The sequence below is a fragment of the Nelumbo lutea genome, chromosome 2, assembly GCF_056320005.1.
Source record: "Nelumbo lutea isolate HS-2025 chromosome 2, American lotus-T2T, whole genome shotgun sequence".
In the NCBI taxonomy this organism is placed as follows: Eukaryota; Viridiplantae; Streptophyta; class Magnoliopsida; order Proteales; family Nelumbonaceae; genus Nelumbo; species Nelumbo lutea.
The window spans coordinates 5,573,783-5,597,441 of NC_142685.1; the positions used below are offsets into that span (position 1 = coordinate 5,573,783).

The window sequence follows — 23,659 nt, forward strand, 5'->3', positions numbered from 1 at the left end:
ATTACGAAATCTGCAACCTCCTAAATAACTTGCTGAATTCAACTATTCCAGCTGTTATCAAACAGCACCTTAGTAAAAAAAATAGCCAAAAAGAATTAAATGTGTAGTAATAAATACAACATGTGATGCAGTTATAAAGGCTCAGTATGGAAGGAGTATAAATACAAATATGTACAGTGCAAATACATATAAAATTATAGAAAATACAAGGTTTTGCATTCTACATATTTATATTTGTATTCCTTTCAAACTGAGTCTAAGACTTGAACTCATTTTGCAAATGTATACAGTATAAATACATACAAAATATAAGGTTTTGCACTCTATATATTTGTATTTGTACTATTTACAAACTGAGTATAAAACTCCAATCGAGAAAAATGCAAATATAAACATGCTTGGTCTCGAGTTTATTTCAATATCATGGGAAAATTTACGTTCTCTGACTTCTCTCCATCCATTTGTTTTCTTCTCCCCAGTCCCCACACTATTCATTTCTCTCTTATTCTATACTTTCATGATTTCTTCTTTTTAAAGGAGAATCCTATTAAGCAGCAAAGGAATCCCCATATCAACCATGCTTTTAGAGAAGTCAATCAAGCTGTGAACTGGATGGCAAACCAAGTTCTTTCATTTCTTCTTATCACTCTTAGTTTTTGCTCTTTCTTTATCCCTAAGAATTTAATTTCTATTTATTTTGTGATATTTGGGGCTATTTCTAACAAAAAAATCCCCGAGGCTTTACTTGTTTCTCCGTGAAACGGAACGGAAAAATTCAGGCTGACTGAAATGTTTCAGCTACGTTTTTGGCAGGGAAACGTTGGAAGTGTTGTGTAACTAACTAACTACTACTGATTCAATGTCGATCCCTTCCCGAGTAACCGGCGGAGCTTTGACGAATTGCCAACTGATACGGTCATAGGACGAGTAGGGATTATTTATGGGGTGAATTACAGAGTTACAAGATTTATCTTCTGAATCCACACGTACAATACAACTACTTACAATCACAAAACATTCCACTCGATCCTACTGATTAATTTCCAGATTTAGGAGAAAATAAAGAGAAAATCCCAGAACTATACTGTATTATATACATCTGATTTACTCCTTGACCAGTGTCAGTTTTGTTCGGTTGATAATTGTATTGATGACCAATTTCATTTCTTTCATTTCAGATAATAAAATCAATTGCCACAAGAATTCCTTGGGCTACGACCTATTCTGAGAAGAACACCCCAGAGTCTCTCGATCTCTCCCAACACATCGTCGGTCGGAAGCCGGAGTCTACAGCAGGGGCAAGTATTCCTCTTCGCAAGCCATGGCAGTATACACATCCAGTGAAACATGTGACCACAAGGCAGCTCGCACACGTCTCTCCCTCCCCCCATCTCCTCTTTACATATCGCACACTCTGTCCCCGTCCCACATAACTCCACCGACGGCAACGCCACCACCGCCGCCGCCGACGTTGCCACCTCCCTCTCCACCTTTCCACCACCTCCTCCAAAGCCTGCTGCATCAAGAAACCTCCTGCATCTCGTCGCCACGTCAATAAACGGACTCAAAACTATTGCACCACTTGGAACTCCCACGCCGGCCATTGCCAACATGTTACTGACCACGTACTCGTTGAGGATGTGGCGCCACTCGGCCGGAGGTCTCTCTAAGGCCTGCTTGTCGTGTTGGTGGACTTCACACAGGAGCATGAGAAGCAACGTGGCGTCAAGGTCCCGGAGTCGAACGGCGACAGAGGTGTTGGGCGTTTCGGCTTCCCAGAAACGGGTGAGTTGTTTCAGCGTGGTTAGGAAATAGCGCGCGATTAGGAGGGTCTTTTGGTGGAGGGAGAGGGCCTCCAGGTGTCGAAGAGTTTGGGAGAAACGGGTGGTGGAGCGAAGGAGGGAGCAGAGGCGGTGGTGCTGACGACGGAGATCCGACGACAAGGAATGTCTCAGGTCAGAGAATTGGCAAGGGGTTAGGGTGAAGAGTGCAGCCATGATCGTTTCACTGGAGTCGTGCTGCAGCTGAAGCTCGTCCATGGTGATATCGGGGAACGACGATGGTGTTCGTGTGGGGGTGAGTGAGTTTGTGGAACGTGTGGCCTTAAAAAGAATCCCTTGACCGATTTAGACATGGAAATCCCATCGTAATGACTATTGTATCCCGTGCCGTCTGATGGTATGGCCATAGTTGGCTGGTAATTGCTACTTCTCTTCAATTATCGTCCTCCTCATCTCATGTCCCTGACCCTGAGCTCGCTCTTTGTCGTTGTCGTTCGTCCGTCCGAAATGTCAAATATGCCCCTTCTAATTGTGGATAATTGAATCGAATAATTGGTTGCGAGCTTACCGATACTGAGCTAGGAAATTGGGCAGCTAGTGCTAGTAGAGTCGATTCAGTGAATTGTTTTGTCGTTCGAGTCTAAACCCGCCACCGCCGGCCTCTTTCTCTCCGGCTTCAGCAGCCACGCATCTCAAAGGGCCAAACCTGCTTGGGTTAAATAAATGGATCATATTGGGATGGGGGTGATGGATCAGACTCACAAGTACCGAATGAGCTGCAATTTTAAGGCTGAAGTGAAAGATATCGTTTGGACTCTGGAGGGCCCTTTTTATTATGGGCATATAATTCATGTGCCTTGATTCGAAGAGATATGATGGGTTTTGGCTCATTTCTCGCAACTCGCAACCAACTAATCACCTCTTCCCCTACCAACCCAGTCTGTTTGTTTGTTTCCATCTTGTCTGCAAGTTAAAAGCTAATAGTGTGAGCAATCCATGGTTGTAGATATGGTGTAAAAGACAAGAGTATCATTGTATGGAAAGCATTGCTCTCTACAAATTGCTTTGCTGTTATAATCAATGGTGATGGGCAATTGTGTCACATGAATTATATATAACTACCATTGGCTTTGTTTTGGAAGCTTGTCCCATTCTCACAATTCACAAAGCTAATACCCTAATACTGTACTCTTCTATACCTTTGCTCAGCACTCACTGCCTTATGTCAATTACATCGGTCATATCCTGTCCCTATGTCTTTTGCTTTCAGCCTTTTATCCCACTTGTTTACCTCTCTCTCTAAACTGCATTGTCATACCCATTAGTCATTAGATAATTACCAAACTGCAATGTGCCTGTTCTGTTCTGACCACGCTGCTTCTTTCTCTATCTTTCTCCTGTGATTTTCTTCCAATCCTTACTGCTCAAATGTACAGCCCTGACAAACAACTTGATTCTTTTTTTAGTACGACTAGAAAACAAATTAAATACCAAAAATATCCACACGTGGTCACTATACATGATCAAATTTAGTAGTCGGAAATAACCCGATTGACAGGGATAAATTGGTGAAAGCAAGCGTGAGGGCCAAATCTGGTATTGGGTGAAGAATCAAGGACAGCTAGTGATAGATAAGAGGAGTGGAGGAGAGGTGGTTTGGTTTTGTCCACAAGCACCCGTCCAAATGCGACCACGTTTGGCATTCCTTCGTCCATTTGTTGCTTTTTGTTATCATAAATGTTTTTCAGTTCTCGTTCGTTATCTTCCTTTCTCTCTGCTTCTAGTTGGGTTTTGTATTGTAGCGTGGAGTGTCTAGCGAGGAGTGGAAGAGACAGCGAGATGGCGCGAAAAAACTCAGGTGGAAATCTACCTTTCTCTTGTCCCTTACACACCCCCCACTAATAATACACCTCTACTACAACTCCACTGCGCTTAATCAGGTCTGTTGGATCTCGAAAAAACCAATAATAATGCCCCACGTCAGCCAAGACCGGACCTGCTCCTCACACCTGGCGCCTCATATGCATATCTTACTATGCATTGGGAACATCTCCCATATCTCCCAATTATCATTCACAGAAGATGTTCTCAATGCATGATGGATGTACATGTGAGGCGCCCATCATGAGGAGCAGATCCCATCTCACATCAGCCATCCATGTGATGTGAGAGAGTGTTTGTGAGTTCAGATCTGCTTCCAACAAATACTCACCACACTTTTTCAATGTACATCACCAATATATCTCCATGGAGTTTACATCTGTACCCCATAGATTACACCCACATAAACATCTCAGCGTTGGAAACATCTCTTTATATTTGTCATTGGGAGATATTTTCAATACATGGTTGGGTTGTGTTATGGGGGACCTTCTATGGGGACTGAGGTGCCAATGTGATCTCTCCATGAATGATAAGGGGGATGTTTCTAATGTAATGCAGTGGCTTGCTTGTTGGGACAATGTTGAGAGCATTTTATTGATAACAAATCACTTCCCAATGACTGTAGGTTATATATATTTGATAGCTGATGTGGAGTATTATCATTGGTTAAACAATTCTTTAATTCGAGTTTATATCTCTGCCCAAGGGGCCGCCCCACAGCACACCCCCACTATGTATTGGGAACATCTTCCAATGATAGTACCAGTCCTGATGCATCATCAGGAGATGTTCCCAATACATGGCGGGAATGTGCTGTGGGGCAGCCCTTTGTGGGGTGGAGTTGTGATCTCCTTTTAACTCTACCTTCAAGTGCATCTAATTCAGTTTAACAGGTGCAGAACCATTAATAATACTCCGCGTCAGTAATAAAATACATAGGACCCAGAATGATGGATTCAAAAAATTATTCTTTTTGGTTCATTGATATAAACCCAATGATTATATAGTTCATCACAGGGGAGTTTTTATGTGGTGCACAAAGAGATCTTCCTTGTATCACTTATGAGTCTTGTATATTTTATGGCTGGTATAGAGTATTATAGTTGTTTCACAGCCTTTTTAGCAGCTGTTACGTTCAGCTAAACCTATCCCCGGTTCACAATCCTCCTCTTAGGTCTTAATCTCGTGTATAATACATTTTATCTCAGATTCAGCAATTTCAGGTTGGAGTTGGATGGATGTAAGGTGAGATCACATCGGCGCCCTACAGCACCTCCCACCCGTATATTGTATATTGGGAACACTTCCACATGATAAGTAGAAAAACGTTTTCAGTGCACAGTGAGATATGCATGTAGAGCGCCCTCTGTGGGGGTGCCAATGTGATCTCATGTAGGGCACTCTCCCTTGGTCCCATGCCTCCTCCCTAAAGCAAGGTATATTAAAAAGGTAAAAAAAAAAAAAGGAAAAGAAATAAGAAGTTGTTTGGGCCTTAGAATAACGTGGCTCTGGTTTTAGAGGCATAACTGTCATTTTAAAGGGAGACATGATATCTTTTGGGCATCCAAACAGGGGTCGGGAATTCCACCGTCGATCGCTTTAACCCGAAGCGATTTGATTAGCAAAAAGGAAAAGTTTACTTAATAAAGGATTCCAAATTTCCAATCGCTGCTTTTTCCCAAAATAAATTTAAAGAAAAGCCAAGAAATCATTACACTAGCTAGAGGGGAAAAAATGAAGAATTATAAAAATTGATCATATGGAACGGTTTAGATCATTTTAAGCAGCAGGAGACTGCACTGTAGTAATTAATGACTTCTGACAGTTAAAACATTCCAACAGAATGTCGTAAACTCTTAAAAGATTATTAGCCCAAAGAAGTCCACAACAACGGCCATTCTACAAATCAAATAACCCTGCGATGGAGTTCTCCCTTTGTTCAGTTTCTGCTTCAATCATGTATGCTTTGGCTCTCCCAATTCTATCTTTGGCTTGACAAGGGAGAAACAGAAATATGAGGGAATAAGCACTTCACAATTTTTCTTAAGAACTTCCTCTCAACTTTCTATTTCTATCAAACCAAAACCAAAGATAGCCTGAGGGTGTAATGAGCATTGGAACGTCACCAAAATTTGGGACTCCCAAGTAGTTTGTTCCCTCAATTTACTGTTCACTGCAAATGAATGACTTAATTTTGATTTTTAATTAACACCCCCTTAATATGATTTTTATTTTAATTATCCAATGCTCTTCTAGTCAAGGTTCAAAATTTTGCCACGTATCAGGATCAGTCAAGCATATCACATCGGACCCACCATGATATGTGAAATCTTAAGGTTATTTTAATATTTTCAGGGGGCAGTCATCGCTAAGATCAGCCCCCTGTAAATTTTGGGGGAAAAAACTAAAGAAAGAAGGGGTCATGCTGTTCAAACCCCTCAATACATACCTTCCAATACATGGATATTTTGAACCTTGCTTCTAATTTATTCCTTTCCTGGCAGTGGCACTGAATTATTTTAATTGGATATAATGCTCTCCACATTTGATTCATTCATATTTGAATTCAAATAGAATATTAACCATCAGATTTAGATCTTTGAATACCCTTAATAAATGGAATAAAAGAAGATGAAAATAGCATATATCTTACTATATAATGTGATACTTGCCCCCGACATCGCACGTCAATATGACCACCACACCAATAGTTTAAGTCCATTTACCTCTATGCCACTCTACTCATCTCTGCCAATTAACTAGTTATCGATAAAATAAACTAGAAAAATGACTTTATTGTTTATCATGAACAAAATGAATTGAAAATAGCGCCTATGAAATTGAAACTAACGACTCTTCAATAAGCATACAAAATTCAAACAACTTTTCTCAACTTTATGTTGATTACATTCAAACGGTATAAGGGTGGGTACATTTGGATCCAATTTAGACAAGCAGATATAATTTGCGGCACTAATTGACTAGAGAGAGCAAGAGTGAGGATAAAGAATATTGAAAATAAAGGAAGAAAAATTAGAACAGAGAATGAAAGAGATGACGACCTCAGTAGAATGAGCTTGTAACCCAAGCGGGTCATTAGAGTGGCCTAACATTGGCTTGAGCCCAATGGGTAGGCTCTATCAAGGCTTGATCTGGTTCGCCCATTCCAAGTAGGGAGTTGGACCACATGACCCAAGCGGGTCCTTACAGTGGAGGGCACTGCATCAGGCTGGTTTCACAGAGCGGCGACAGCTGACAGCGAGAGCCTCCCTCAACCACTCTCGTTGCCGTTGGTGGAAGGATAATAAATCGGTGACCCACGGTCCCACTGATGCCTTAGGATCCGAGTTCAACCCGACGGCCACTTTCTTAAATCTTAACCTATCAAAAAATGAGAAAATGGAAGAGATCAATAAGATCAGCTTCTTTCTCTTTTTTCATTTTAGGGCTCGTTGGGGAGGGCTGAGCTGAAGATTCAGCTAAGCTGTGTAGCAGCTTTGAAGCACTCAGGATAAGCTATTCAAAGATGGTGAAGTAAATAGCCATTAAAATGATTGGCAGACAACTAATTTGGGCTTTGGGGGTTCCTCACCAAACAAAACTCATAGACTGTCCAATATATAGGCCCACCTCGGAAAGCCAAAAGCTACTACACTTCGGCCCTCCCAAACAGGCACCTTATTAGCAACCACATAAAGCACTAAAATCAGATCAAACATGAAAATATTCGGTTTTCTGAAGTTCTACTGTAGCTTGATGCCCCTCCACGAGTCCACGACCCCACGAATCTTTCCGAGAGAGAGAGAGAGATCAACTACAATAATTTATAAGTTGTAACTTTGCAATTGCATTAGATCTTGGAAGACACTGACTAAAAATTATTAAAAAGGATCTCTTAAGAGATCGTCTAAAAACCTGTCCAATCATTTGTTGTTTTTATGTTTACATTCTCACTAACAGAGTTCCTATAAATGATTCCTACATAACCTAATTTGCCACTATCAAATTAATTGAAGAAAAAACAAAAACTTGCCGGAACCAAAAGCATTTCTCCGGTTGGAGTTTGACAGCAGCAGCGCAAGGTTACATTCCTTTCAAATCCCTATTGCGTAAGACTTAAAAACACTTTCTTACAAAGAAAATCAGTATTAAACCTGAAACACCAGAGTTAATGAAGAGACCTGCAAATGAGTTATGCTGTAGGCATCTAAAATTACTTACACAAATTAAGTGATGTATTTCCCAGCTTGTCCCTGTTAAGACAATTGAACCTAAGGCTTCAAGACTATATACTGCATCTTTCCATCAGCCCTAACCATCTTTTGCCGACAAAGTAATATAATGAATGATAATAAGACCTACTTCCTTCCTCCAAGAAAACTTCAACTGAAGCCAATCCAAAATCATAACGTAAGCATCTTCCCTTCATCTACTTATCTCAAAAAGTTCAATTTCCATAGTTGGGAGGTATCAATCACTAGATGGGGGCATTTAAAGAAACCAAATAAGAACCCAAATCCCAAAAGTTTAGCATCATCAACCCCGAATACCCCCTTCTTCCAAACTCAGGTGAAGCAAGAGAAACCAACTACTTCAGCAATATTCTCCATATTTTCCTCATGTACACAGCCAATGACCAGATGGCAAGACCAGCTGAGATGTAAAGCATAACAACACCAGATGCAACTAAAGTACCTAGCCCTGATAGACTGTACATTCACAAACAAGAAAAAAAAAGCGGAGACAGATTAAAAATCCTTTAGGGAATAAAATTTAATTATTTTCCTCTTCAGATTAGAATTAAACGTAGTACTATCAATATGTTGCAGTCACGGAAATCACAAACCTGCTGTCTCGTGTAACCAGAAGGATGGTTAATGCAGTCATTTGTGTGGCTGTTTTCCACTTCCCTAGATTATTTACAGCAACAGCCTGATGACAGGAGCATTCATCACAATTCAGACTTTCAGAGTAAGGATATACATCTGATGATTTTAAAATAAGATGCGAAACAGGTGGTGGAAAGTTATGTGGGAAATAGAACCTCAAGAACTTTACTATTCTGAGATGCAGCCCATTCTCTAACTGCTGACATTGTTATCTACAGAAAAAGGTTGAGTCATTCCAAGTGCTAAAACCAAAAGAAAAAAATAACCAAGAAACACAAGAAAAGAATGAGCATGGCACACCAAGTCAACAGCTCGCCAAAAATATAAGCTCTACTGCATATTAGGAAAAAACAAAGCAGAAGGAAAAGGTGTTCGACCTGGTTATGTAGTTATACCTAAGAGCCAGACATAGGCACTTGGGCCATTACCCAATGTCTGATCCTGGCTATCTGGGTGCTTGGGAGGGTGGACTGGGTACAGTCCTAACCTTTGGCATTTTTCACACAAAGGGACTGCTCTCAGACCGAACCCATGTTCTCATGCTTGACAGCCCAAAATTTTACCATTACACCAAGTAATGAGACAAAGGCACTGGCCACACATGATTCGCAGAATAGCTCTAGAAGAATTGTCAAATTGAACAACATATTGTTAATCTTACCAGATTAAAAGGAAAATAAAGAACAAAATGTGCTTGATAACATAACATCAAACTAGAAAAAAAAAGGATGAAACATTTTTCAGAAAAAGAAGAATGTGGGATATCTAGATGAAAAATTTTAGATCGGAATAAGTTTGAAAATGGCTGGTTAGCCAAACCAAGAAAGAAAAGTAGTACTTTGGAAGAAACATGTAGTTGGATGCACTATTGCAGTACTGCTCCTACATTATGCATGATTCTTTTTCTTTTAAACAATAACATAAATTTTGATTAATAAGACAGGGAACCTCAATGACTCTTTGAATCCTGATATAAGGGAAGCAAGGCAGGTAGAATCAACAGAGACGCAGCAGGTAGACGGATCAATGTGTTAAGAGGCTAAGGAACTGGGTGATACCAAGATTATTCACAGTTGAAATCTAGGTGGTGCATGAGGGTATTTCGTTACCGCCTAGATTAGAGATCAAGCATCTTTGTCTTTTGAAAAGTGATTCTATGGATTCTGTTAGATAATCTACTTTTCTAGCTAATCCCCCACAGTATATACATAGTCTATTGCAGGACTATGTTACACTGCACGTTAAGTTTGACAGAATATCAATTAGTCTAGTGCAGGACTATGAAGTTCAGGTTGCATATTTTGAAAACCTAGTAAGGGATGCTAAAAGTAGGTTGCTTTCTGCAATCAGTCAATTTTATATACTTTTGATATTTTACTAAAAATGGTAAAAGGGAATGATAGTGGGAACAGCAAAGAAAATGCCCATCCAAGTCATGAAGATTATGGAGGGCTCTCAAAACATAAAGCAAAGTTATATAACTTCGTACTGATCTCAATATAATGGAGATGCTTGTACTGTGAGTGACAGGTTGGTACAGAGATATTCCCTTCTATGTAGCAAAGCCACGGTTTCACTAGGGTTGCACTCGGGTTGGCCCCGGATTAGCATTTTATACTGCTTTGGGCTTGACCTATTCAAATTTTGACAAAAGCTCAACCCAAGCCCGCTGAAGTTGCACCCAGTTTCAGCTCTAAACAGATCCCACTCATCAATTGATTAATAGAGAAAATGAAATTGTGCATAGACTGTTCCTGGAAAGCCTGCCTACAGCTCAAATAACTGGGTCACCAAGGAGTTGGCAGCACTACAAAAAACTTAATGGTGGTTAAATTAAAGAGTCCGACTATGATATCAAAAAGGTATCATTTCTAAAAAAAACTGATCAACAATCAACTGGCATTCATTCAAATTCACATGGATTTTGTTGAAGTTTTTCAGGTAGGATACCTTTCCAGTATTAGGGCCTAAGGGGTGCAACTTGGGCAGGCCCAGCCTGAAATTTTACACGGGCTGCGATTGGATTTTCGGTCCTCGGGCTGGGCTCAGGCCTAGCCCTTAGGTAGCCCAAACCCGGCCCAACTATACATATGTATGTATATATAATTTTAGAGTGGGTTCATTGACCAACCCAAGCCCGGCCCTGGCCCGAGCCCAACCCGAGTGCACCAAATTACAGTGCGAATTGGGCTCGGGTTGGGAAGGTCGGCTTGACCTTGGGCTCGGGCCTTAAGCCCAAATTTTAGGGTCGGGCCCGGGTTGACCATAAACCCAGCCCAACCCGCCCAACTTGCACCCCTATAGGAGTGCGACTTGGGCGGGCCCAACACGAACCCAAACCAGCCCAGCCCAAAAATTTTATATGGGTTGGGCTTGGAATTTCAGACTTCGAGCTGGGCTCGGGCCCAAGAAATCGGTCCTTAGGATGGAATCGGGCCCGGCCTAGCCCTTAGGTAGCTCGAACCCGACCCAACTATACACATATGTATATGTTATTTTGCATGCATATTTACATATATATACATACATATTTGTATATATATACATTTGTATACATATTTACCTATTTGCATGTATATGTATAATTTTAGAGTGGATTCATTGACCAACCCAAGCCCGGCCTAGGCCAGAGCCCAACCCCAGTTCATCAAATTACAATGCAGGCTGGGCTCGGGTTGGGAAAATTGGGCTTGACTTCGGGCTCGGCCTAGCCCTTAGGTAGCCCGAACCCGACCCAACTATACACATATGTATATGTTATTTTGCATACATATTTACATATATATACATACATATTTGTATATATATACATTTGTATACATATTTACCTATTTACATGTATATGTATAATTTTAGAGTGGATTCATTGACCAACCCAAGCCCGGCCTAGGCCAGAGCCCAACCCGAGTTCATCAAATTACAATGCAGGCTGGGCTCGGGTTGGGAAAATTGGGCTTGACTTCGGGCTCGGGCCTTAAGTCCAAATTTTAGGGCCGGGCCCGATTGATCATAAACCTGGCCTAACGCCCAACTTGCACCCTCCCATCCAGTATCATAGAAAGTGCCTAAATTAAAAGATAGAGGTTTCTGAATAACAAATCAGTATGTTTTTTCTTTGAAGAAAGAAGCCATGAATATCTGCTTTTTCATTGCCACATTACCAGGGATATTTGGAGTTTTTTCAAACGCATCTTCTAGGTGAAGTATGTGCATCCCTCTAAAGCTGTATCAAGCACTAGCTTGGCCACCAGTGCTATTTGGTTTTCAGGGCCAAACTTCAAAGAACGGTTCCCTTGGCTATGAAGTTGGGATTATGCAAGAAGCAAGACAGAAGGATATTTGATGGGGTCTGTAAACCTACTCCAAAGATATTGCAACAAAATGCTTTCATTCATCACAGATATGGCTCTTGTGTTTAATGAATTTGAAGACATAAGGATGGTAAATTTTAACAGAGACCGATAAAGGAAAGTTTTCAGACAATCACCTAGTATGTGGATGACATGTAGAATTGATGACAATCTTACAATAGATTGCCATCTCAATCATATAAAGAGTCTATATTTACCTTCTTCTAGCCATTGAATCTTCTAGAAAATTATTGATCAAAAAAATCTTCTAGGAAGTCTGAAATCTAACCTCAAATACAAGCTCCATTATTTCATTGGTAAAAGTATAACATTATTATGTAAAAAATATGGAAATAATGTACAAGACGAATGTGCCTGACACCCCTCCAGATTTAGGCTAGCCCAAACTACCCACCCCCATTGTATAATTTTACAAAAGGTAGTGACCCCCAATACAATTGATTTCTAATTATTCCATGCCTTGCCATGTGTCTGGACTGTTATTTTAATGTGAGCCTTTCTCTCTCACAATACATGAACTAATCTCCTACATCATTTTGACGATTGCAAACACCTGATGAACACATCTCCTTCCACTAGCAACCTATCCAACCCAAGCTTGTGAGAGAGCCCAAGGCCATCTACTAAAGATGCACTTTCAACTGTAGCCAAATCAGAAAAGTTTTCACTAATATAAAAAATAAAAAATAAATAAAAAAAGATCTAGAAGGATCAATAGATTTGATGTTTTGTTAAGGAAATAAACAGAAGCATCAGTAGTTCCAACTTCTAAAACTACATCAGCTATTAAGCTCGCTTATGTCTTTTGTAAGAATTTGAGAAAAACAAAAATTTTGACATTGCAAATTTTAAGTTTGTTGCTAGAAAAACTATTAATTCATCAAACAAAAAAGATTACCTACAAATTCAAAAATTCCACTAACCAACTACTTGGGGCCTAGAACACGAATCTTGTTCCATGTTCACTCTACCAAGGGCATAGACCTTCAAATATTTCTCACTTCTTTAACCCATTTCCACCTATTGAAGCTGACATTAAATTCCCTCTAGCACACTAATTTTCAATTCTAGGCATCCGAGTCTTGCAACTCATTTATCTCAGCATCCTCATCTAAATATTTATGGATGTTTTATTTCTTATAGTACAATAGCCTCTAAAAGCACCTCTCCACTTCACCCACCCTATTATAATTCAATGTTTTAAAAGGCATGTCTCAGGTGAACTTACGCTTACAGGCAAGGTTCATTTCATGGTGTGTGCCTCACCTGAAGAATGACCCTGTACTCACATCCCAGAGAAAATTTGAAGCCACAGACACAGCCAAACTACCACCCTGAACAACCCCTTAATGAGCAGGAGATCAAACCACAACCCCCCAATAAAAAACCCTCCATCTCTACACCCAAACCACCCAAACAACCAACACCATACATGATGAGAAATTAATAGGATTTACCCCATTTTTCATCTCTTATCCTGTCTTGAATAGATACTGTCAAGAGCCCTAAGAGCCCCATTTGGGAGGGCCTAAGCCTTGATTGAGCTGCTTTCACAGAGCCGATTTGAAGAAGCTTAACCATAATTCCAATTTTCTAGCTGAATGACAGCATAATTGGGCTTCCCAGATTTTTCACCAAACATAACTTATAGGCTGTCTGTGTGGAGCACACCTCACAAAGCCAGAAGACACTGTGTCAAAACCCTCCCAAACTGCCACTAAATACAATCAAACCAAGCTAGTGAAAATGCATACTTTGGAGTATCCTCGGTCATGAATCTTATTTCTACCCCTTCTCTACTATTATTACTAAGTTACGCAGTATATGTTTTTTACTCCTGCTTATCTTAAAATCAATTGATCATAAAGCATATCTTTATATCTTAAACTTTGCATTTACCCCCTCTCTGGTTTTATGAAACAAGAGTACAAGACTAAATATCATCAGCAAACAACTTAAACCACATGACCTCCTTGAGTAGAATATTCATTATACGAACAAGACGAAAATACACCATATCTTCTATCATAGAACGCCAATATCAGTGTGCATGAAGTATGTAGAGATGTTGAGAGAATCATGTTTAGATTGATACCAAGATCAGCTAAATCATTCACTTATAGTCTTGCTAGTCAAGAGGTTAAAGGATGGGTTAACTACTAGTCAGATTTCCAACTGATAACAGTTTTATTTATATTAAATTTCTGATTCGCCTTGTATAGAGTTCTTTTCGGATCTCTCCCCTTGTTCCTTAGGGATCTAAGAATTATATTTCTCTTTGGCCTGCATTAATAAAACCCATTTACATTTTTATTCTTTTTGAAAAGCAAAGTATCAAATCAGAAAGAAAATACCATGTGCAAGTATAGACCATGTATAAATAGATGATATACATAGGGTCTCAAAAAGCTCTGAGGAAAATGCTAAACAAAAAGTTTAGAAAGGAAACTTCTCCGAATTCCTTTCTGGTTGCCATCCATGAATCTATCATGTCAATGACATTCCAAAGGGATGAAGTAAGCATCAGTTTTCAAAAGTTCTAGTATCCCATTCCCTCATATGATCCAGGAAAGAGCAAAGAGGAAACATTGTTATAAGACTTAACCTCCTCTTTCTTAATCCTTGCAAACACCAGTCACATAAATTCTTCACAAACAAGCAAGTTAACCACCACCTTACTCAAAAAGTTTCAACAAGAACAAAGATAAAGAAAATAAAGGCATTCAAAGAAACGTTTAGCTTGCAATCTTAATATATTATATACTTCTTAATGGAGGAATTGGTCCTATTTGTTTTTTCCTACTTTTACCTATGAAGATGACAAAGCAGTGCTCTTACTACTTTTAACATCTACAGGAATAGCAAAAGAAAAAGAACTGATAAATCAGAATTACAGAAAAAATGCATCTCGCAGTGTACACCATTACACAATCACAACAACCTGGATAGTTTCGATACAAATAGTTCAATGATCAGGGCAATTACCTCTCTACCAATTATAACAATTGAAGGCACCGTCAATAGCCATGGCACATCTCCAAATATAGCAGCTTCCGAAGGTCTGGTACACAATAAGACCAATGTTGCAGCAACCATAAGCTGTATCCAAGAGCATAAGAATCAGAGACAAGAACTGCTAAACACCCATGAAAGGAGTTTTTTTCCCCTTTTTTCCACCCAAAATTTATACCCTAAGATTCAATTAGCTCAAGGAGGAAACAAGACAAAGTTTATGGAATAAAAATGAAACCTTATCAGCTACGGGATCCAAAAATGCACCAAATGTTGTGCCTAATCGCATCTGGTACACCAAATAAGAATTAGCTCAACAGAATAAAATGTAATAAAATGGTTAGCCAGAAAAGATATCATCCTCCAATATACACCTTGTAAGAGAAATGAAGAAGTGGCATACCTTTCGAGCAATGTAACCATCAAGCCAATCTGTAACTGCTGCAGCAATGAAAATACTTGTTGTAGCTGTTGTCCCCCACCAATTATTCATGTAAAATGCTAGCAAACAAAATTATCAAGTCAGCTACATCATGTTTTTCAATAATAAAAGAAAATTCTCACTAAAATAAAAAAGGGGCGATACAAGAAACAAGTGACAAGATATAACCAAGAGAAAGAAAGCCCAAAAAAAAAAAAAGCAATCACCTCATCCACACAATACCCCTAGAAGCTCATCCCTACATGCAACACTTTACAAAACAGCATGCATAGAGATCACACTCCACAATCAATAATCACAACTTCAACGAGATAATTAAACACCACTTCAGAACATCCTTAGCAACTTACCTTCTTGATCTTCTTAGCTTACCTTAAGCATCCATAATATTTCCACCTTCACTTCAAACCCAATAAATTACTCCACACCTCAATAAACAAAGATCCCCACCCCCTCATAGATATCTAAACTTTGTCATGTCTAGATCATTAACACTCACATACTTGTTTTTTTTAGAATCCCACATACTTGTTTTATTCTATCGTTGTATTTTCAGAATCTATAATCCTGTCCTTTTCTTCCAATTCCAAAAAATCATCTTTCTAGCATACCTGTTGCCCCCTAAAAGAAGAAATCTAATTTTTTATATAGAAAAAATAAATTCATTAAATCAAGAAACACGTTCAAAGATTGGTAGAACTGTGAAAGTTAAGATGGATGAGTGGGAAAACAAAAAAGGATGCGATGAGAAATTAACTTATTTGAAAGAACATTGGAATAGCTTCAATAGGAGATAAAATGACTGAAAATACACTAAGATGGTTTGGGCATGTACCAAGAAAACCATCTACAGCACCAGTAAGAAGCAATCTATTACAAGTTGAATGGTCTAGAAGAGCTAGGGAGTAGGGCATGCCAAAAAGAACATCGGTTGAGGTAGTGAGAAAATGATCTAAGGGCCCACAATTTAACAATGGATATGGTACTGAACAGGACAGAATTACAGAACAGCATTCATGTAATCAATCCCCATACAATTGGAACAAGGCTTAGATGATGGTGATAATGTTAAGACTGCTGGAACAGACCAACAGAAATCTGTTAATCAGTTTTACAAGAGGAGGCCACGTCAGCACAACTAACCATCCACTTGCAACAACTGTAACAGAAAGACAATCAAGATTGTAAAACTGTATAAGTAGTAGAGCAGAAAAGGAATAAGACATTGATTCTTTCGGCATTAAACTCTCTCTCTCTCTCTCTCTCTCTCTCTCTCTCTCTCTCTCTCTCTCTCTCTCTCTTTTTCTAAGAATTCAGGAGGTTGGCCCCTTGAAGAGCCCTGAGTTAGGCAGGTTCCTAACAGATAATGATGATTTCATTACGAAAAATATGAAGTTTTGCATAATATTAGGATCAAGATTGTATAAGCAAATCGACAACAAATCAGCAAGGATTTTCAATGAACCAAAAGTATAAAGGTTAATCCCCTACTAAATATAGTTTACATGCAGGGACTAGCTTTCAATAACCAGACCAGGTATGCTGAAATCAACCAATTTATCAACAAATGCAGATAAGATAAACATTAAACTTAGCAGGATAATGTTCAGGGCCGATAGTTGATTTCATTGCTGGTTTGGAATCTTTGGATCAAGGATTGGGCACGGGGGTAGCCATAAGCTTGCAATGTCACTTCCTTAAGTTCTGTAACTCCTGATTGACAAGTGACAACTAACTAGATCAAGTTTCTGGAGGTCAGGCTACCCCGGGGTTCTCACTCAACTTCAAGATCATGACCCACTAGATTAAAAAATACACTCACCTAACGTCCTAAATTATTTAGAAGTTAAATCATTCCTACTCCGATGACAATAACAATCAACTTCATTAACTACCGCATGTAAATCTAACAGACATTATTAAAATCTCCCCTTCTTTTATGACCAGCGGCATTTATATATGATTCCAAAGTCCCTTGGGCGGCTGGGAGAAATCTGACACCATTCCCCCTCTTCGGCCACCAGAAAGGAAATTGAATTCTAATTTCTAAGACCAGAGTATTCAATAGAGTCAACAAGGTTGAAATTCTGTCCTGAGATTAATCCAAGCAATTCCATTATTCAATATCAACGGGCCAAAAATTTCCTCTTTCAGCATTATATCATTAGAATCCTTAAATCAAACTTCTCTAGTCATATAAAAAAATGAAGTCAATAAATTCACATAGCCTCGATAAGGTCAAGAAAATAACAAAACAGATCTTGAAGAAATATAATGGAATACATACTGCTAACGAGAAGTGGCACCGCAGCGACACGACCTAACGTCAGGATCGTAGGCAATGTAAGCAACGCTGGAGGTTGTAACCTTTTTTGGTAAAAAATGCGGTGGTTCTGCGACGGCGGTGGCAACCGGTTATTATCGTCCCGGTCCACCTCATTCTCATAGCCCATGCCGGTGGCCACAGGACCTCCTTTGGATTCAGAAGAAGCAGAGGAAGAAAAAACCTTTTGACCACGAGACCCCAATTTTCTACACGAAGCCCTCTCGGGTGCAGCCCCGAATTTTGCGCAGGATATTAACCTCCACCCGTCTCTCCATCCGACCGATATTTGCTCTCGGTTCTTACCAGGCAGGTCCACCGAAGGCTTCGTTCTAGCGGCCACCACATTCAATTTGACGTCGATAGCGGCAGCTGCAGCGGCAGCCCTAGTCCTGCTATTGCTCATCCTTTGCACCCATTTTTCGACCATATAGGGCCTCCAGCCGCAGATTGAAGGCACCATGGTCACTTTTAGTCCTACCATGGTGATACTGAAAATACGCACAGGTGCTCAGGTTAGCGGTTTTAAGGAATTGGTTCCCTAAACTACGCCATATCAATTTGATGAAAACAGGCGATTTAAGATATGGAAGATGGTGCAGGAATGGTGGTGGCTGTAGATTTTTTTATTCTATACTCTCCTATGGAAGAGTTTTTCTGTGCACAGGCTTTTTCTCTGTGTTGGCATCATTGCACATGGTGACATGGAGCACGGATCTCCGGTCTACGAGTCCGGGTGGGCTCCCCACGGAGCGGTTTACACTTTCGTTTATTTGTGAAATTCATTAAACCGGACCAAACCAAAAAATTATGGTTTGAGTATTTATCAGCCACAACCAGACCATTTTTAAGATTAGACGAGACCAAACCGACCATTTTAACTTGGTTGGGTGCAGTTTGGCGATGTGGACCATATAGTGAATTAGTGATCAGTGAATACCACTATGATATATGATTGCACGTATCAAATATGTTTTGTATTCATTGAGGGAATCTTACTTTTGAGACATCAATCACATTTGAGATGAGCGACTATTGATCACGTTAAAAGTTTTATTGGTAACACCTTATTGATAGAAGATCTAGACACTTGCCAATAAAAGCCTATTAATAGGCTCATAGCAAGGAGTCTAATGCAAATTAATTAGAGAACAATTCTCTTAAGGCCCCATTTGTTGTTTATAAACTAGTGAATGATGGCGTATTAAGTATATGGACAGTAATGTTAAATTTATATTTATTCATATTTTAAATAATTATTATAATTTTAAAAAATATTTATTTTATAAAAATATTTTTCAATAATTATTAGAATATGGATAGTCTTCTTTTGTTATGATACATAGAGGGTTATCGATAGAATGTAGTAAGAAGTAGTTGTGGATAACCACTTTTGTATTTTTTATGAATTTATTAAAAATGGTGATTATGGGTTGTGGGTTTTAGCAGCAACTTCTCAAAAAATGTCATGTGTCTAGTTTTTCGAAAAAATGAGAACGCCATGTGTTTGAATGGTGGGGGTTGTAGCCTAGTAGTGGGTTGTGGGCTTTAGTAGGAATTTATCAGAAATTGCCATGTGTCCAACTTTCTAGAAAATGAGAAGGCCTTTGAATGGTGATAGTGGGTTGTGGTCTTTAACAGCAACTTCTCGGAAAATGCCAAGTGTCTAAATGGTGGGGTTGTAGCTCGAAAACCTTCTTATATATATATATATATATATTAGATTTTTCACTTATTCGGGTAAATACATTTACTCGTGTAAAGGTTTATAGGTAAAATTTATCCAAATAAGTTTATGTATTCATGTTCTTTTGATTCATGGGTAAGTAATATAATGAACTTTTCACTTATAAAAAGAGTAAGCTTGTCCCATCATATTTTGTAAACTTTTTCCTCAAAGTGGGAAAGCTACTTATCCACTTGGGGAAGGTTTTACTTGGGTAAATAAAGCTCTCTTTACTGTGGGCCCAATACTTAATGCAAAATAAAATAATAATAATAATAAAAGTGGTAAAAGGGAAAGAGATACCCAATGACCAACATTCCCCCTCTTATTTACCAATAAACAAATGAAGCCTAAAAAGCAAAAACTATGTGCACATGGCATCTAGCTATGAACAAAGATTAGTTGAACGCGCTAGTTGTTCAGTGGGCTGTGGAACCACTGATAATGTTCCACGCCAGTAATAAAATTCATGGGACTCGTACCTTTCACAATGGGGCCCATGTATTTACTAATGGCATGGACATTTTCATTGGTTCCACGGCCCACTGAACAGCCATCGCATTCAACTAATCCAAATTCTCCAGACTCCAGCTATACACCAAGCATATGTCCGCTACACTATTTGCATGTTGAATTCGTGAGGAAATGTTTCCGATATGTGGTTGAATGCTCATGCTTTTTAGAGTGTGTAGAGTTTTTGCTTTTAGTAGGTCTCGTATTATGTTCTTGTTGTGTGGCTTATAATCTTTGGTACCCCTTTTATAAGCCTACCTTGACTTTTAAATACATCCTTAAAGCCAACTGAGGATGGCCCAGTTGGTGGGATCTTTGGTTCCGCCAGAGTAGAGACCAAGGATCAAATCCCATTGTCACTAGGTTTGGGGGTTAATGGATGAAGTTGGGCTACCCCCTGTTGTATAGCCCCATGAAGAAAAAGAAATGTAAATGGTGATTTAACCTCTGAATGTTTGAGAAGCGGTGGTGGAATGGACTTGTTAATGGAGTAGTGAGAAAGGAAAACCACGTGAAAGGGAATAAAAATTTAAAAGGAGAATGTCCTATTTACATAATATATATATATATATATATATATATATATATATATAACATCTATCAAAAAACTTTAGATTGTTCTCAACTTCCTAGTTTCATATAAATCCAATAGCACATTGTATTCTTCTTATTTATAAGATGCACCATCTTATAGGTGATAAATAAACTAAGTGTATTTTTATCATATGAAGGTTAATTTTATCATTAAAGATCTATTTGTTTGTAGTGTGAAATTCATTTGCACTAGTATAAATATAGGGGAATACAAATATGTCAAGTGCAAATTATGGTTTTCTGTTCCTCTAAAACTGGTTTTGTTTGTGAGAAGTAAAATGAATCAGAAGTAAAATGAATCAGTCTCCATTCTTATAAGATAGGACGGATTTCAAAAGAAGGTTATTTGTTTCAGAGGAGGGCGATATTTTGCCCCTACTATGTTGGAGGGCATGTAGAGAGAGAGAGAGAGAGAGAAAGAAATAAAACCTATTGGATAAAAATTATACCCTAACTATCCATTCAAAAATAAAATTAATTCCCAAGGGAATTCAATAGAGAACTCATGCGAACCTAAGAAACCTAGCCATGCTTAACCAATCCACTTAATGGTTACCCTCTCTCCATGTGTGAGAGCAAGCCACACACAATGATTTGATCTCTCTCTGATGGTGTTGCATTCCACCTCATGATATTTAGATATAAAATCCCGAATTTCTAAACCCTAAACCTTAGGCCTTTAAGGCCCTATTTGATGATTAAGTACTTGTTGCAATTAAGGTGGTTTGTTAAAACCTTAAGCCTTATAAGAAGTACTTATTTTAACAACCACTTAAGGTTGTTTGGTAACCCACTTTTCAAATCACTTATTATGTTTATAAGCACTTATTGGAGTAGGGATGTTAGGTAAGCTAGTTCCCCATAAGTGCTTATATTGACACAAATAACAATTTTACCCTCCACTATAGATTACTCGGATCTCTCCCTCTCCCTCTCATTTTCGTCACCAGAACCGTCGGAACCGCTTGAACTATAGATTGGACAACAAAAAGACTCCTCCGGTTAACAACCTTCACAAAGTTCTCAGATTCCCATTTCCGTCTCCTGAGTCTCTCTTGACTCCCTCTCCTTATTTCATTGTCTTCTAGCTTTATCCCCAACTAGCTCGTTTGATATCTTAGCATATGGTTTGCCTCCAACTTCATGCCTGGGAGGATTCCGTTGCTTCCAACCGATATCTTACAAGGTCCAACTCCTAGTGCTCAAACCCAAAACCATGAATTGTAATATGAATTACAGCATGACGGACAACAGATTTTGCAGCAACTACAATTACCCTTTTTTCCTAGCGCATTGCTCTGCAACTGCAAGAAAAGTGAAGCAAACATGAAAGCATACAAAGACCAAACATTAATTAACAAACCAGAACATAAATAGGCTAAAATATTTTGGGCTTACCTCGATAGAATTTTTGTTTTCTATTTTATTTCTCAAGAGTTGTAGTGTCGCAAAGTTATTGATAATTTTTTTTGTGGCTTCCACGACGGCCTCTCCCAGAAGCGTAACAGTCACAACAAAAATTATAGCCATCTAGACTTTTGTCGTATAGGCATTCAATGCATTTAAAGTAAATTTCCTTTATCAATATTTGTACCCACCACAGATTACTAATTTTGCTGTTGAGATGTAAAAGAAGACAATGGCTTCATCGAAATATAGAAACTCATTGTTGTCCCTATCCATTTCCCCATTTTTTGATGTTGGTATTGGAGCCCCATCTCCTATCGCACAAAGAGAACCATAGCTTGCTGATGCTTTGAAGTGCAGGCAAAAAAGGTAAATGATTTGATGCAAATGGAGTTTCTTAGGTGACTGGGGGATTTTGATCGCCAAAACTCACCATTTCTACCAATTTTCTTGATTCTCTAGGGTGGATGGGTGGGTCAGAGATGAAAAATTGACATTTGGAGGGCTTTGAGAAGGGAATGATTTTCCCTTTGAACTGGCAATCTGAGTCAAGAAAATTAATGGATTCACCCTTCGAAGAGAAACCCATCCATAAAAAGGGTGTCTTGTAACCCAAAAGGCCAAAAGTGTTAATGTAGATCTCTCAGTATAGAGATCTGACTCATTCTGAAATCTTCTCTGGCCATGGCATGGTCTTCATCTTCATACCCACCAGCGGAATCAATGCGCCACCTCTTCTCAGCATGTCGCCTTCGTCAACCATACCAACAACGACAACTTTTATTTTGAAACTCGAACAAGGGAGTTCAAGTGTAGATTTGCGAAGAACAAGGAGTTAAAGTTAGGAAAAAAAACAAAAAATAAATGATTAAAATGAGAAAAAATAAATTAAAAAAATAGAAGAAAGTGACTAAATGACAGGTCCGTCGGCCACTTTTCCTCACTACTAATAGTCGCCAATGGACCTACAACTGGTGTGCCACTACCCGGGTTTGATGTTCGAATGAATGGAGAAGGATGAGGTATAACCCTCGTGAGGGTATTTTAGGCATTACAAAAAATTATTAGGGACTGGTTCATCCCATTTTTTTGGAGAAGTACTTCTTCAAGAAGTACAGTCACTTTTTTAAAGAAGTACTTCTTTAAAAAAAGTACTTTCCCACTTTTTTACCAAACACACAAAACCACTTAATGTGTGGTCCTAGCTCTTAAAAGAACCAATTGTTAAAATAAGTACTTCTTTTAAGTGTTCTCAAACACTACCTAAATCCTAACCTCAAATCTTAAATTCCAAACCCTATAATCAAAATTTTAAGCCTTTAAATTCTAAATTCTAAACCCTAAAATTAGTGCCTATTATGATTCATTCCACCAAAGTGATAGGAGCCTCGAGGCAAAATTATGTGCCCCTACTCTGTATGATGGAGAATTAAAGTTATGATTTATGAAAGTGGTAAGGTGCAAAAATATTATCCAAAGTTGCCATGATGTTGTTTCAACAACAAATAGGGAATCGGGAACCATGTCGTTCATGAGAAGAGATTTTCTAACGATGACCAAAAAACTCATGAAGGGTCTCACCAAAGGCAAAATCCATATGGCTCAAGGCCATGGAAGAGTTTGCTATCCACCTTCATTTTGCTTTCTATCTTTGATTTCGTAACTGTGATAGATTTCTTAGCACATTATCTTTTAAAAGAATTTGATCACTTTGTTC

The 23,659-nt window shown here is 38.8% G+C and overlaps 2 protein-coding genes across 2 annotated transcripts; both read right to left on the reverse strand.

The window, feature by feature from the left end:
* Window positions 1–1,138: 1,138 nt before the first annotated feature.
* LOC148868260 (E3 ubiquitin-protein ligase SGR9, amyloplastic-like) lies at window positions 1,139–2,721 on the reverse strand. Its single transcript, XM_088968876.1, has one exon. It carries the CDS (start codon window positions 2,037–2,039, stop codon window positions 1,188–1,190), a length of 852 nt encoding a protein of 283 aa, XP_088825002.1. The 5' UTR covers window positions 2,040–2,721; the 3' UTR covers window positions 1,139–1,187.
* Window positions 2,722–7,515: 4,794 nt separating this feature from the next.
* LOC148868261 (CDP-diacylglycerol--glycerol-3-phosphate 3-phosphatidyltransferase 2-like) lies at window positions 7,516–18,379 on the reverse strand. The gene is made up of 7 exons (XM_088969034.1): window positions 17,667–18,379; window positions 15,341–15,438; window positions 15,176–15,226; window positions 14,911–15,024; window positions 8,710–8,766; window positions 8,512–8,597; window positions 7,516–8,374 (listed from the first exon to the last, which is right to left on the reverse strand). Exons 1-7 carry the CDS (start codon window positions 18,184–18,186, stop codon window positions 8,254–8,256), a joined length of 1,047 nt encoding a protein of 348 aa, XP_088825160.1. The 5' UTR covers window positions 18,187–18,379; the 3' UTR covers window positions 7,516–8,253.
* Window positions 18,380–23,659: the final 5,280 nt, after the last annotated feature.

Excerpts from the sequence above, each read along its gene's own strand:
- LOC148868260 (XM_088968876.1), bottom strand. The coding sequence starts at position 2,039 with ATGGACGAGCTTCAGCTGCAGCACGACTCCAGTGAAACGATCATGGCT.
- LOC148868261 (XM_088969034.1), bottom strand. The coding sequence starts at position 18,186 with ATGGTAGGACTAAAAGTGACCATGGTGCCTTCAATCTGCGGCTGGAGG. Across the intron at positions 15,025-15,175 it reads TGGATCCCGTAGCTGATAAG|CTTATGGTTGCTGCAACATT; the intron begins GTTTCATTTTTA and ends TCTTGGATACAG. Across the intron at positions 8,767-14,910 it reads TTGTTATAATTGGTAGAGAG|ATAACAATGTCAGCAGTTAG; the intron begins GTAATTGCCCTG and ends CTTTTTCTGTAG.